This window comes from Adiantum capillus-veneris, chromosome 12, assembly GCF_014529385.1.
Source record: "Adiantum capillus-veneris isolate H3 chromosome 12, ASM1452938v2, whole genome shotgun sequence".
Classification (NCBI taxonomy): Eukaryota; Viridiplantae; Streptophyta; class Polypodiopsida; order Polypodiales; family Pteridaceae; genus Adiantum; species Adiantum capillus-veneris.
In genome coordinates, this window is record NC_140942.1 from 156,392,769 (window position 1) to 156,406,866 (window position 14,098).

General features: G+C 45.3%; 1 protein-coding gene across 7 annotated transcripts in view; it reads right to left on the reverse strand.

Moving 5' to 3' along the window:
- Nucleotides 1-14,098, reverse strand: part of LOC147446735 (iron-sulfur protein required for NADH dehydrogenase, mitochondrial-like) — a 63,492-nt gene that overhangs the window by 35,070 nt on the left and 14,324 nt on the right. For all 7 annotated transcript variants that reach the window (XR_015189904.1, XR_015189903.1, XM_086525907.1 and 4 more), the window contains exons 2-3: nucleotides 1,128-1,250; nucleotides 935-1,032 (exon numbers count right to left, since the gene is read on the reverse strand). Coding sequence is in view for 5 of the 7 variants with exons in the window: in XM_086525907.1 (XP_086382033.1) it covers nucleotides 935-1,032; nucleotides 1,128-1,250 (221 nt within the window). In the remaining 2 variants the exon portion in view is untranslated. The remainder of the gene's footprint in view (nucleotides 1-934; nucleotides 1,033-1,127; nucleotides 1,251-14,098) is intronic.

The following is a 14,098-nucleotide window of genomic DNA, read 5'->3' on the forward strand; positions in this document are numbered from 1 at the left end:
ACATTGTGTTGTATTAGTCCCCCAATCACTACTTTCACCCCTGCTACTCATATCCTACACAGTTCCAGCTCGCTGCTCAGTTCACATCTAGCAGTTAAGATTTTTGTTTTTCGCTTTACTTCATTTTATTTTTGTACCCAGACATTGTATTAGATCCACCAAGATTGTATCAGTTCGGTCTCATAGGTCATTTTGGCCTTTTGAAGACATTTAATATAACATTTCATTTCATTTCATTTCTCTCTCTCTCTCTATTAAGATTGTGCATCTTAGTAAGCTATTCTTGATTATGTATTAGCCGTAAATGGTTCACTAGTTAACCCTCCTTAACCTTAAAATTCTAGGCTCCTAGTACACGGGAACGCATGCCATAGAGAAAGCCAAACCTATTCATGCTTTGAAATAACACCAAAGAATGTTTAACAAACATCTAGGTTCAAGTGAGAGACACATATGCATCATCATTCTCACTAACATGTTTCGTTAAGGTTTTTCTTCTTATGCCTTCTTCTAGATTATTTGGATACTTCTAAAACAAATTTCTTAACACGTTTATGCAATTATGTGGCCTTCCCGAATCAAAGGGAGGGCATGGAACCGAAAATTTGCTAGCAGATTAACCACTTCAGAGTAGCATAGATACTTGAGAGAACTTTACTCAATCCCAACTTAATGCTTGGCAAATTGTGGACCAAACATCAATAAATTTAGTACAATCGACTGACTTTTTATCGTACATGTTTATGTGAATGTAAATAATTTCTTGATTGGCTTGTGTTACCAATGCCACAGCATGGTACTATCATCAGATATTCAACTTAAAAAAAACAAGACTTGTTGTGTTAACTGATTAAAGGTATCGTCCGAGTACAAAATTTTACTAAGCATTACTAATGTGCGAATTTTAAAGTGCCCCAATTGTGGATAAACCTACCATGGGACCTCTCCAAACAGCCGGTGCATCTTCTTCCATTAGAAATCCCATCGACATGCAGCGTACCCCATAGTTTTCAAGAGGGATCATTTTTGAATCTGCAGCAAATGGACAAACATCAGATATCCAGCATCCATCCTAAAGCAGCACTCAAAAACTTGAATAGATATTATAAGAGTACAGCTGGTTGGACCTGAATCCAGCTTAGGGCGACCTTGAAGCTTCATCATTGTAGGAATCGAAGGGCCATAAACATCAGCATCCAAAAGTCCTACTCTGATTCCACACTTGAAAGCCAAAGCAACAGCTAGATTCACTGAAACACCAATCAAATGTCTCTCTCTCTCTCTCTCTCTCTCTCTCTCTCTCTCTCTCTCTCTCTCTCTCTCTCTCTCTCTCTCTCTCTCTCTCTCTATACTTTGTATCAGATTCACCACATTGTAACTTTCTGGTCTTTTGAAGACGTTAATATGACATTTCATTTCATTTCATTTCTCTCCCTCTCTCTCTCTCTCTCTCTCTCTCTCTCTCTCTCTCTCTCTCTCTCTTTGGGGTTTTGTCACTGTTTTTAAGGATTTTGTCACGTTTCTTGCTGTTTATTGGAGTTCTGCCACTGTTTTTAAGCGTTTCAAATCTGTATTTTACTGTTTTTTAAGGTTTCACAAGCGTTTCTTGCTGGTTTTTAGTATTTTTTTGTTGTTTTAGAGTCTCTCTCTCTCTCTCTCTCTCTCTCTCTCTCTCTCTCTCAGAAAGCATCGGTGAAGTGCCAACGGCTTCCCCCACGTGTAAGTAGACGCATCCCTCGCCGGTCGCTCACAAAGCCTCTTTCATGCGGACAGGGAAGAGGATGTCGGCAATAGAGAAGGAAATGAGAGAATGGAGAAACGAAGTGGAAGAGTGGAGGAAGGAGAGAAGTATTGTTCTTCGCGTAGGAGGATCGCTTCGCTCAAGGAGAAAGTGGTCATCCAAGATTCCATCATCCGAATCTACAAGCAAAAAGTGGGTGGCTCGAAGAAAGTGAAATTCAGCCATCCATGATAGAAGAATTGAATACCATGAGAGAAGAAATACGGGTTATCAAGGAAGGTGAGGAGAAGAATTGATGGGCCGCGGTCATCTCCGCAACACAAAAGAAAGTAGAGGAGGCCGAAAAATGGATTAAGGTTGCCAAGAAAGGGAAAGGTAAGGAAGCCCCTTGTACACCCACTCTTATTAACATGACCCTCGAAGACAAACAAAGGAGGAGGAGGCGGGCTCTACATGTGAGGGTAACCGGCCTCAAGGACATAAGCAATGTGATGGATACTTGGAATTGTAATGGATCTATGAGGTTGGACATTGGTGCCTTTGAGGATAGTTTCACAGACAGGTGTTGTTTTGAAGCGTCTAAAGTCTGTTCAGTCTATTCTTTTCCGTTGGCACGTGGTGCCCTTCCGTTACAGTGGTATCAGAGCTCCATTTGTGTGCTTTTCGAAGAGCATACCGGTCCTATCAAGAATAGATCAAGCACAATGGCGTTTTTGGATTCTACAGAGTACCTGCAATTTCTTCTCGACGAGCTTCATGACATACTTTCGTGGCATCCTCAACAGAATCTCCAATGCTGCAAAGCTTTCAACAGTCCTTGAACTACATGTTGCCCCCTCTGATACCCCAAGTGGTACCCCCTTCTCCGCCACCAGAAATTGCAAGAGCCTCTAATCGACAACCCCCTCAGCCTTCTCTTCCAATTGAGGGGGTCTTTAAAAGCATGGTGCAACCATCTGACCCTGATCCAATGCAATTGCCTATACCACCACCACCACCTCCCCCACCACCACCGCCACCTGGGTACAATAATTGGAGCTCGTATGGATATCCCTACTATCCACATCCGAGGCTTGCGCCTAACCAACTGAAGGATTTCAAGGATGGCGGTACAATAGTAAGATTTTTCACTTTTTTTGGAGTGAAAGATCGGAAGAAAGTTCCTCCAACAATTCGACAACATCTATGCTCTGTGGAACTCCACGGAAGCATCAAAGATTTCTCAAGCGGCGGGAGAGATACTGCTATGCAGTGGTGGAGTTCAATCGCGACCCAATCACATGCTCCAACAACTTGGCAAGCTTTCAAGACTATTTTTGCACGAAGCTATATGGCCTCCATGTTCACAGTCCAGATTTTGTCCGAATGGGGAAGCTTGAAAATGCTTGCCACGGAAACCATGGCAAACTACAATCAAAGGGTCCTCGATGTCTACCTTCTGGTGTCTTTCTTCAAGCTGATTCCTTTGACAGATCAATGCGAGCGATATACCATTGGACTACCATCACCCTTACAAGAATATTGTCTTTCTAAACAAGTATCGACAATGCAAGAGCTTATGGACCATGCTGCGGTCTGCTACAAGCTTATGAAAGGGAAGCTAGAGTTTTGTACATAAGAAACTCCGGCCAACACTTGGAACTCTCGACCACAACGAACAAACCCCCAAGAACCCCGTGAAAGTCAACCTTAAAGGCCTCGTCTGACATAGCGTCAACGAGAAACCCTATTACAAGAAGGCCAATGCTTTGAATGTTTCCAAACAAGGCATAATTACATTTCATGCCCTCAAAGAGCCGAGCCATCCTCAGAGAAACCTTCAACTCCAAGAGCAAATAGACCCACAAGACCTCCTCCGGCTAAGAGAGCTACCGAGAGTGGAGCGAGTGGAAAAATCAACAGCTTGAAAGGCCTAATCTTCTTTGACCCAGGAGCTACCGAGAATTTCATCCAGATCTTCATGTAAGGTGCAGCGGAATGAATGTTGAACTTTGCTCAAGATGAGTGCTCTGAACTGTGCTCAAGGTTCCTTTTACTTACAGAAGGAAGAGCCTTCCGTTCCTTTCATGAGAGAGTGCAATGGACACAAACAAAGTGAATGGACACTATGAATGGAAGTGCATGAGACTGAGAGATAGAGAAGAGAATACGACACCAGAGACGTTGTAAAACCCTCCTCCGAAGGCCCCACTCTCTATGGCGAGAGCGGTCTACTTATGATTGCACAAATCTCTACAATGCTTGGACTTGCCGACGATGTCGACGATGATGAGGACGACGACGAGACGGGCTGAAAACTGAAAACGCTAAGGGCTGAAATCTGCAAATCTTTATCTGCTGAATTCTGACTTTATGTCGGAGACGATGTCGATGGCGACGATGAGATGATGACGCGCTGAAAACGCAGATGCTGAAATCTACGTTTTCCGCGCTGAAACTATAAACCTTGCAGAAATTGGCCGTGCGGCGAGGAACTGCTGCGGGAAGGTGAGATCTGCGAGGTTCGGGACTTGATCTGCGGTGTCTAAGGGCTGAAAACTGAAAACGCTGATGCTTCTTGGGTCTTGTCGCGATGAATCTGCAAAACACTGAGATTGCTGCCTAATTCAAAAACGCTAGGGGCTGAATTGTCTTCTGTTGCAAAAACGCTAAGGGTTCTGCTGTCTTGCTGCTGCCGGGGCTGATCTGCTGTGCAAAAACTCCAGGCTGCTTGTCTTGATCCAAAAACACTGGCTGATCTGGTCCAAAAACGCTAGGTTTATGCTGTGGAGCAAAAACGCTAGGCCTCTTGGGTTCTGAGAGAAGTTGCCTGTTGACCAGGGGAACATTTTATTGCTCTGTTGCAAAGTCAATTGATGCACCAGTTGAGAGATTTTTAAGCTAGAAGCCCAATGCGGAGAAATTGCATGCATGAGTGCCAAGTGGCACTTTTTGGTCAATTTACCAAGTTTGGGAGAACAGAACTCGTAATTGACTTTTTGGAGCAGTTTTGGAGGCTGTTAATTCTAATTTTTAGCCATTTCCCTCCATTTTTGAGCTTCCCATGACTTTGCCTAAGTCCAAGGAGCTCATTTTCAGCATTGAAAGGCATCAGATGCATGTTTACAGAGCTGTTTTGCTATGTTTTCAGCGATACGCCGGTTTTGGCAGCCATGGAAATTTTCCCCTTTTGCATCTATTTGTTCACAGATGCATTACAGGTCAAGGGGAGAAGAGGGGCGCTCGATTTATGCTGGGGGGATGCTTCATTGAGAACCTGTCACAGGTTAAGAGCTATGGAGTGCTTTCTTTCCCTCTCATGTACAGTAAGGTGCTAGGAGTGATGCCCTGCACGCTACACACTGCTCTCTCTCTCCCCTACGTGCAATTATGTGACGCCCCACAAGAGGGCTCTTCATTTGACTGATGTACAGCTGTGTGGGTTCATGCTTTTGTGCTGAGGCAAGAGCCTCCTAGAGCAAGAACAAGGGTAGCTAGCTACTACTCCAAAGCAGGCATCGGTGAGGGTCATAACCTCACTGTATAGGTGCAAATTCAACATTGTGTATGCATAGAAAATTGATTGTTTTTCAGCCATACGGACACCAGAACCTTTGGGAATCGTGTCCCACTGGCAGAGAACAGTTCGGGGACTGTTTAGGGTTGGAAACAGGGCAAAAACCAGTAAATACAGCGACCTGAATTTATTGTTTTTTGGGCAGGAATCAGAGGGTTTACGCCAGTGCAAGTGAGATCCAACAGGGAAATTGATTTCGCGCAAGTTTTGGGACTGTTATGCTGCCGAAAATTGGCCAAATATGGTAGTATCTCACGGGATACAGGTAAAGGATTCCCAGGACTCTACTTTGTAATTTACCCTCTCAAAGAATAAAGAAATACCGAAAGGGGCGTCAATTTTGGGGCCTACAGCTTGTCGGCGTCTGCTCGGAGCATTCTAGCTTCTGAGCCGTGTGTGTGATGAAGTGTTAATTCCCGTCGCAGGTTCCCTTTGCAAAGTGCTCTGTGTGGGTGTCTAAAGTAAAGAATTTCGGGTGAAAGCCAACGCCTACCGCCCTACGGGCCGGTTTCAAGGTTCCATTGCCGGGATATCAATCACTTTTTCCTCAAAGAGTGAGCCTCGGTTGTTTTGGGTAAAGACACAGAGTACAGGAACGCGGGATTACACTATGGCCGACAAAGGGAAGGGCATTATGAAAGAGGGTTCCTCTTCACAGGACAGACAGGAAATGCCGCATGTATGCCCTGCTAAAAAGTGGTCAAATTAGGGCTGATTTTCTGCTGCGTTTTTAGGGTTTGCAAGTATGAACCAAGATGAGATAGGGAGAGGTCTCACAGTGGTAGATTGGCCACTAGATCTCCTGCGGGAGTGATGTGGGTCTGCCACGTGACATGCTACTTGCAGATTCTCTGAGGCAATTGCTTAGATTCTATGACGCATTGGTAAATCATCTTGAAATTTGAGCTTGCTTGGTCGTGGGTGGTACGTCAATGTTGTGAAATTATGCTCGTTTGCAAAGGCAAGAGCCTATTGCACAAGTAAAAAGTTAAGGGACAAGTTGCAAGATGCTATGTGGTAAAGTTCAAGAACTATCCACCTATGGATGCAAAGTGGATGGAAGACATGAACTGTCAGAGTCACCAAATGTATTGCAGCTTTACCTTGAGGTCTTTGGGTTACAGCCTACGTATGCCCTAACCCAATGTCTGCAAAGGAGGGGTAATGATAGAGCTAGCACATGAAATGTACTCATGGATTCAGTGCAACAGCAGTGTACAGTTTGACAAAAGTATAAAGGTCTCCTTAAGTCATTTGTACATATGTTTTGACAGTCTTTCTTGCGGATACATGTGATGATAAAAGAGTGCTAACAACACAAGATCATCTATGGCATGTATTTATGGTATGCAATCGAGGACGTTTGCGATTTCAAGAGGGGGGTATGTCACGAGGACGTGGCAACTGCTAGCCTTACTTGTTGGTTTCTTTCCAATGATTTTTGTTTAATTTTTGAGACCCTCTTTTTGAAGTTGCAAATGGTCGGACATTGTATGGTCAATGTGAACGGTAGTTTCACCCGCAGACGGGAAGTTGGTCGGCATTGGAATTTGAATAGTAAGAGGATGTCTAGGCTCAAAGCAAGATCACGTAGGTCCCCCCGTCGCACTTAGCAAGTTGGTGGATACTAGGAAGTGAACTCAATAAAGGCATAAAGTCAAGGTGGGATCACCAACAGAAAGTATCTGACAGTTGGGCCACATTGAACTATTTGATGCGGTCCCAATGAGGATAGATGGTCCGATGACCACTGGGAGCTCATCGAAAGCATCTCCTAAAAATTAGGAAACTGCTATTTTGGGCCGTCAAATGTGTTCGCGTCATTACCTTCGGTATGACCAGGGGAACATTTTATTACTCTGCTGTAAAGTCAACTGATGCACCAGTTGAGAGATTTTTAAGCAAAAAGCCCAATGCGGAGAAATTGCATGCATGAGTGCCAAGTGGCACTTTTTGGTCAATTTACCAAGTTTGGGAGAACAGAACTCGTAGCTGACTTTTTGGAGCAGTTTTGGAGGCTGTTAACTCTAATTTTTAGCCATTTCCTTCCATTTTTGAGCTTCCCATGACTTTGCTTAGGTCCAAGGAGCTCATTTTCAGCATTGGAAGGCATCAGATGCGTGTTTACAGAGCTGTTTTGCTGCGTTTTCAGCGATACGCAGGTTTTGGCAGCTATGGAAATTTTTCCCTTTTGCATCTATTTGTTCACAAATGCATTACAAGTCAAGGGCAGAAGAGGGGGCGCTCGATTTATGCTGGGGGGATGCTTCATTGAGAACTTGTCACAGGTTAAGAGCTATGGAGTGCTTTCTTTCCCTCTCATGTACAGTGTGGTGCTAGGAGTGATGCCCTGCACGCTATACACTGCTCTCTCTCTCCCCTACGTGCAGTTATGTGATGCCCCACAAGAGGGCTCTTCATTTGATTGATGTACAGTTATGTGGGTTCATGCTTTTGTGCTGAAGCAAGAGCCTCCTTGAACAGGAACAGGGATAGCTAGCTGCTACTCCAAAGCAGGCACCGGTGAGGGTCATAACCTCACCGTATAGGTGCAAATTCAGCATTGTGTACGTGCAGAAAATTGACTGTTTTTCAGCCATACGGACGCCAGAACCTTTGGGAATCGTGCCCCACTGGCAGAGAACAGTTCGGGGACTGTTTAGGGCTGGAAACAAGGCAAAAACAAGAAAATACAACGACCTGAATTTACTGTTTTTGGACAGGAATCAGAGGGTTTACGCCAGTGCAAGTGAGATCCAGAGGCGAATTGATTTCGCGCAAGTTTTGGGGCTGTTATGCTGCCGAAAATTGGCCAAATCAGGTAGTATCTCGCGGGATATAGGTAAAGGATTCCCAGGACTCTACTTTGTAATTTACCCTCTCAAAGAATAAAGAAATACCGAAAGGGGCGCCAATTTTGGGGCCTACAGGTTGTCGACGTCTGCTCGGAGCATTCTAGCTTCCAAGCCGTGTGTGTGATGCAGTGTTAATTTCCGTCGCAGGCTCCCTTTGCAAAGTGCTCTGTGTGGGTGTCTAAAGTAAAGAATTTCGGGTGAAAGCCAACGCCTACCGCCCTACGGGTCGGTTTCAGAGATCGCCAATAGCATCCGGAATCCTGGAAGGGACTCTTCGCCGGCCCACTCTGACGTGTGGGTCATGCGGTACTTGAACTTCATAAAGGTCTGCAACGCTTGCTTCTTTGGGCCGCGCCGAAACCAACACAAAGTCTTCTGTGGCTCCTTCAATGCTTCAACTTCGTCGAGAGTCATGCTTCTTTCTTCTTCAAGAATCTCCATGGTTGAAAATTCCTTAAACCATTTCCAACACAAAAACATCAACATACCCATTCCATGTAAAGTGAGTGGAAAAAATCTTGTCTTCCTCAAAGACTGTGCATGCAATGTAGATGAACAAATAGACGGAGTGCCAAACCGTTCACCACATACACGCAAACAATGAGATCGAATCTTTCTCTTCGGAGCTAGATCAATCAACTATGGCAATTCACAACGGAAATGCCCATGCTTGGTGCTCATTCTTTCATGTGCTCTTTCTACAAATGTGTCATATACCAAGGAAGAGACATGGAATGTGACTTCCTTGAATGCATACTTTTCAGCTTTTCATGAATAATCCGCATATATTCGCGCTCATTCATGAGTGAGACGTGCTCAACATACAATATGTCATGCCTAGGAAAAGGAACCACATAAACACGCTGACTAAAATACAGGAAACGATCACGAATGAAACAATCGTACAATGCGTGCTGACGAATTATTTGAACACATAGTACTTCCTATAAGGGTTATTTAGACATAGGCTCGAGAGCCAAGATCGGTTCTTCCTGATTGATCGAATCTTCCTGTGGGGGTTCTTTGGACCTCTACTCGAGAGCCAAGATCGGTTCGTCGTGATTGATCGAATCTGCAATGAGGTTAGCTTCACTAGAGAAAGTGTCAACTAACACATCATCCTTGTGAACAATCACATCATCTTCATGCCTATCATCATGCTTGTGAGAAATCACATCTTGATCATCATGCAAATCATCATGCTTATCATTATCATTCAAATCATGTGTGTCATGCTTGGGAGAAGAAGGGAGTGAAAGAGGCTCCTTTTCCTGATTCTGTGCAAAGTACACCTGCACTTGAGAAAAAAGTCGCCACAACTCTTTCATGTGTTGGTCTCCCTTCTCTTGTCTTGCTTTGTTCTCGCCATCATATTCTGCTTGTCTTTCATTGTTCTCGCGATCAAATTTGGCTTGTCTTTCTGTGGCTTCCAAGCGTGCTTGCTCGCTCTCACGCACTATGGTTGCCATTCCTTCTTTGCAGTCACGATCTATGGCTGCCCTTCGTTCTTCGTAGGCCTTTCTTTCTGCTTTTCTTTCTTCGCGTTCTAACTGTCTTTCCATAAACAATTGCTCCAACTCCTCCATAGGAGTTAGTGCAATCCTTGGCATAGATGGGGAAGGGGAAGGGTCGGAAAAACCTCCTGGTAGGGAAAAATCTTCTTCGCCTCTCTCATGCTCATCATCTCCAAGCGAAGTATCCATTCCGCTTCGAGTGATGACCATCTACTGAAGTCGTGGGTTCTTGTGGGTTCTTGTGGTCTTGGGTTCTGAAGTTCACGAGGAACTTGGGTTCTTAGGTTCTTAAGTTCACGAGGAACTTGGGTTCTTGTGGGTCTTGAGTTCTTGAGGTTCTTGAGGGTCTTAAGGTTCTTGAGGTTCTTCTTTAGCTTGCAATTTGTGTTAGGGAAGGATCTGCTCTTCACCCGAGTTCTGCTCTTTTCCGCGGGCGCACCCCTTGGCAGCCTTGCGCTCACACCAAGGTTTCTTTTTCCCACCTCACATCGATTGGCCGGCCGCTAAGTGCACGATCCACTCTCAATGAGTGAAAAGAGGCACATGGGGAGGCTGGACAAGCCCTTCTTTCTTGGGTTTCCTATTACTCTTCAAAAACACGATTAGGAATTGACACGACCAAGAGAACTTGGGTTACATGCGACCGCAACAAGCAAAAAAATTTATGTGGTTCTTGTGGTTCTTTCCTTGAGTGATACAGAGCACTGCCAAAGCTCTAATACCAATGTAAGGTGCAGCGGAAGTGAATGTTGAACTTTGCTCAAGATGAGTGCTCCGAACTGTGCTTAAAGTTCCTTTTACTTATGGAAGGAAGAGCCTTCCGTTCCTTTAGTGAGAGAGTGCAATGGACACAAACAAAGTGAATGGACACTGTGAATGGAAGTGCATGAGACTGAGAGATAGAGAAGAGAATACGACACCAGAGACGTTGTAAAACCCTCCTCGGGAGGCCCCACTCTCTATGGCGAGAGCGGTCTACTTATGATTGCACAAATCTCTACGATGCTTGGACTTGCCAACGATATCGACGACGATGAGGACGACGACGAGACGGGCTGAAAACTGAAAACGCTAAGGGCTGAAATCTGCAAATCTTTATCTGCTGAATTCTGACTTTATATCGGAGACGATGGCGACGATGCGACGATGCGACGATGCGACGCGCTGAAAACGCAGATGCTGAAATCTGCATTTTCCGGGCTGAAACTGTAAACCTTGCGGAAACTGACCGTGCAGCGAGGAACTGCTGCGGAAAGGTGAGATCTGCAATGTTCGGGACTTGATCTGCGGTGTCTAAGGGCTGAAAACTGAAAACGCTGATGCTTCTTGGGTCTTGTCGGGATGAATCTGCAAAACACTGAGGTTGCTGCCTGATCCAAAAATGCTAGGGGCTGAATTGTCTTCTGTTGCAAAAACGCTAGGGGTTCTGTTGTCTTGCCGCTGCCGGGGCTGATCTGCTGTGCAAAAACGCCAGGCTGCTTGTCTTGATCCAAAAACGCTGGCTGATCTGGTCCAAAAACGCTAGGTTTATGCTGTGGAGCAAAAACGCTAGGCCTCTTGGGTTCTAAGAGAAGTTGCCTGTTGAGCGAGTGCTCCTGCTGCCTCTTCTGCCAGAAAGTGCTAACTCTGGTTTGCTTATATATTAACTTAGCAAAATTGCCCTACCCACTTTCCAACAAAAGTCACTTAAAAATAATAAGTGAAAAATGTCAAAAATAGGGAAAATATGCCTATGCACTGTAAAAATGCTACTGAGATGGGATCTGACTAGAATCTGATGGTCATCCTGTGTGCAACCAGAGGACATGCATCTAATCTAAGTGTCTGGACATGCACGGTCTGCGAACAGACTCACAAAAGTGCCAGATCACTTTCTATTCTAAATTGATTGAACCGAACTGAACCCTCGTCATGCTGTAGCTTGTCCACGGACATATAGAGTTGGATGTGTCACGTGACACTTCACCATTTCAACTCCACTTCACTTGACTCACTAGCATTGTAATACGTTCAAGCAATATAAAGAAATACCAAAAGGGACGCCAAGTTTTGAGACCAATGCTCTTGGGGTGGAAATCCGCCACTCCGTGTCTCGTGTGCCGTGCATCTCTGTCAGTATTGTTGTTTTGAGGATCTAAAGTCTGTTCAGTTTGTTCTTTTCGTTTGGCGCGTGGTATCCTTTCATTACATTGGCCATTTATTAGGATCATGGGGGTTTTGGGTAGGGCAATTTTGTTGTTGCCCTACATATGCAAACCCCCCCTTGTACTTTTGGCATGTTGTATTAGTGAGCAAGGCTTCCAACGTTTTGGGCACACTCTCTCTAGCGTTTGTGTGTGAGGCCTCTCTCTCTCTAGCGTTTTTCTCTGCACCGTCAATCTCTCTCTCTTTCTCCAACATTTTTCTCGTGCGATCTCTCCCTCTCTCTAGCGCTCCACTTATCCGCTTTGACCCCCTACGTGCATACTGTCACCAGCGTGTGACTACTATCTATCCTTTTTGTTTATTTCTTTCTTATTATCTATTTACTTTCACTTTTTGGAAACACCCCTCGAGAAATCTAACTGCCTTGCATTGCATAGCTAGTGTGGAACTGTCCAGAGGGAGTCCAGGCCTGAGGGCAAGAGAGCACTAAGGTTGGACAAGGACTATGGTTAGCAAAGTGGGGTCATTGACTAGCCAAAGTGGAATCCTTTGCTACAGAGGCTACATTTCAGTTCTGGATGTGGCCGCAGTGTACAAAGAGGGTCGGATGACCTAGAAAGATACAATGGAGCATCTCCTAAAATTTAGGGAACTGCTATTTTGGGACTTGAAAATGTGTTGATGTCATTACCTCCGGAATGACAAAGGGAACATTTTCTTACTCTGCCGTGAAGTCAACTGGGCAGCCGGTTGGGAGATTTTTAGGCGGCAACCCCGAAACGGAAAAATGCTTATAAATGTGCCAAGTGGCACAATTCTGTGCACTTTCCTCGTGCAGAAAATTGGGCGCTGATTTTTAAGCTGGGAGAGGCTCATTTTCAGTTTTTGTCACAGGTTAAGAGCTATGGAGTGCTTGCTTTCCCTCCTATGTACAATGCGGTGCCAGGAGTGATGCCCTGCACGCTACGCACTGCCCTCTCTCTCCCCTTTGGCAGTATGTTATGCCCCACTAGTGGGCTCTTCATTTGACCAATGTACAGTTGTGTGGGTTCATGCGCGATTGCCGAGGCAAGAGCCTCTTGCACAGGTACTGGATTAGCTAATGGCTAGTGCCCCCGCAGGTACAGGTGAATTCGGAGAGGTTTCACGCCAGAAATCTCGTCCGATTCAAAGGGCAAGTAGCCCTACAAGTGCGGGAGCTCGAGGACTTGCTACGGATGCGACCGGCACGCGAAACAGAGCCCGAAACAGTGAATTACAGCCTGCTGTGTATTTTTGCAGGTTTAGGGTTTTGGCCCTAAACGGACCTTAATACCCCCAGGAGGTTCGGGGACGCAAGGGGACCGCTGTACAGGTGATCTGGCGCATTTTCAGGGCTGACAACAGAGAATTCAGCGTGCTGCAGATTCTCGCCAGGTTTTGCAAAGTGCCCGTATGCGTCGGGAAAGTCAGTCAATGCGTGGGAATACTGATTGTGAAGTGTCCTAGTACAGTTATGCTGCCGAAATCGGGCTGGAACAGTGGAAATTCAGCCGAGCTTGTGCGGGGCAGCTTGTAGGGATTCACAACGTTTATTTCCTCTTTTGAACAATAAAGAAATACCGAAAGGGGCGCCTAAGTTAGGGGCCAGTCTGGTGTCCGTCTACTCATACAGGTGCAATCTAGCAACCTGTATCCCTCTCCCCTTTGTTGTGTCTTGAAAGTACAGGTAAAATAGACGAATAATAATGGGTGAAAGCTAAATCAAGGTTTGAAGTAAAGTCTACCGCCCTTTTTGGATTGAACAGGCCGGTTACATGGTTCCATCAACGGGATTAAATCACTTTTTCCCATAGAAGTGAGCCTTGGTCAGTTTTGGGCTTGAAGACACAGGGGATCATAGACCAGACACAGGAAATTGCAATTATGGCTGACAGACCAGATGATGTGACTGAAGAGGTTTCCTCTTCACAAGGTCAACAGACACATGAAGTGGGTGAGTCCTCAAGACCACCACAGACAGATGACGATATATTCAGGACCCAGTTGGCTACTGCTGTGGCTATGTTCACACAAGTAATGCAGAACCCGAGGTTTTTAGCTTTTCTCCTCTTCCGTCTCAGCAAGTTGGGTCACTGGATCATATTCAAAAGCTTGTTAAGGCTCGAGCACAGGTGATTCATACCGCACAGTCAATGGAAACACCTGTACACTTGACGGAGAACATGCAGTCTCCACAACCTGTGCCTAAGGTGCAAGAACAGGTGGCTGAGATGCCAGTCTTTCAAGCTGTACCAGTTCAGCCCGC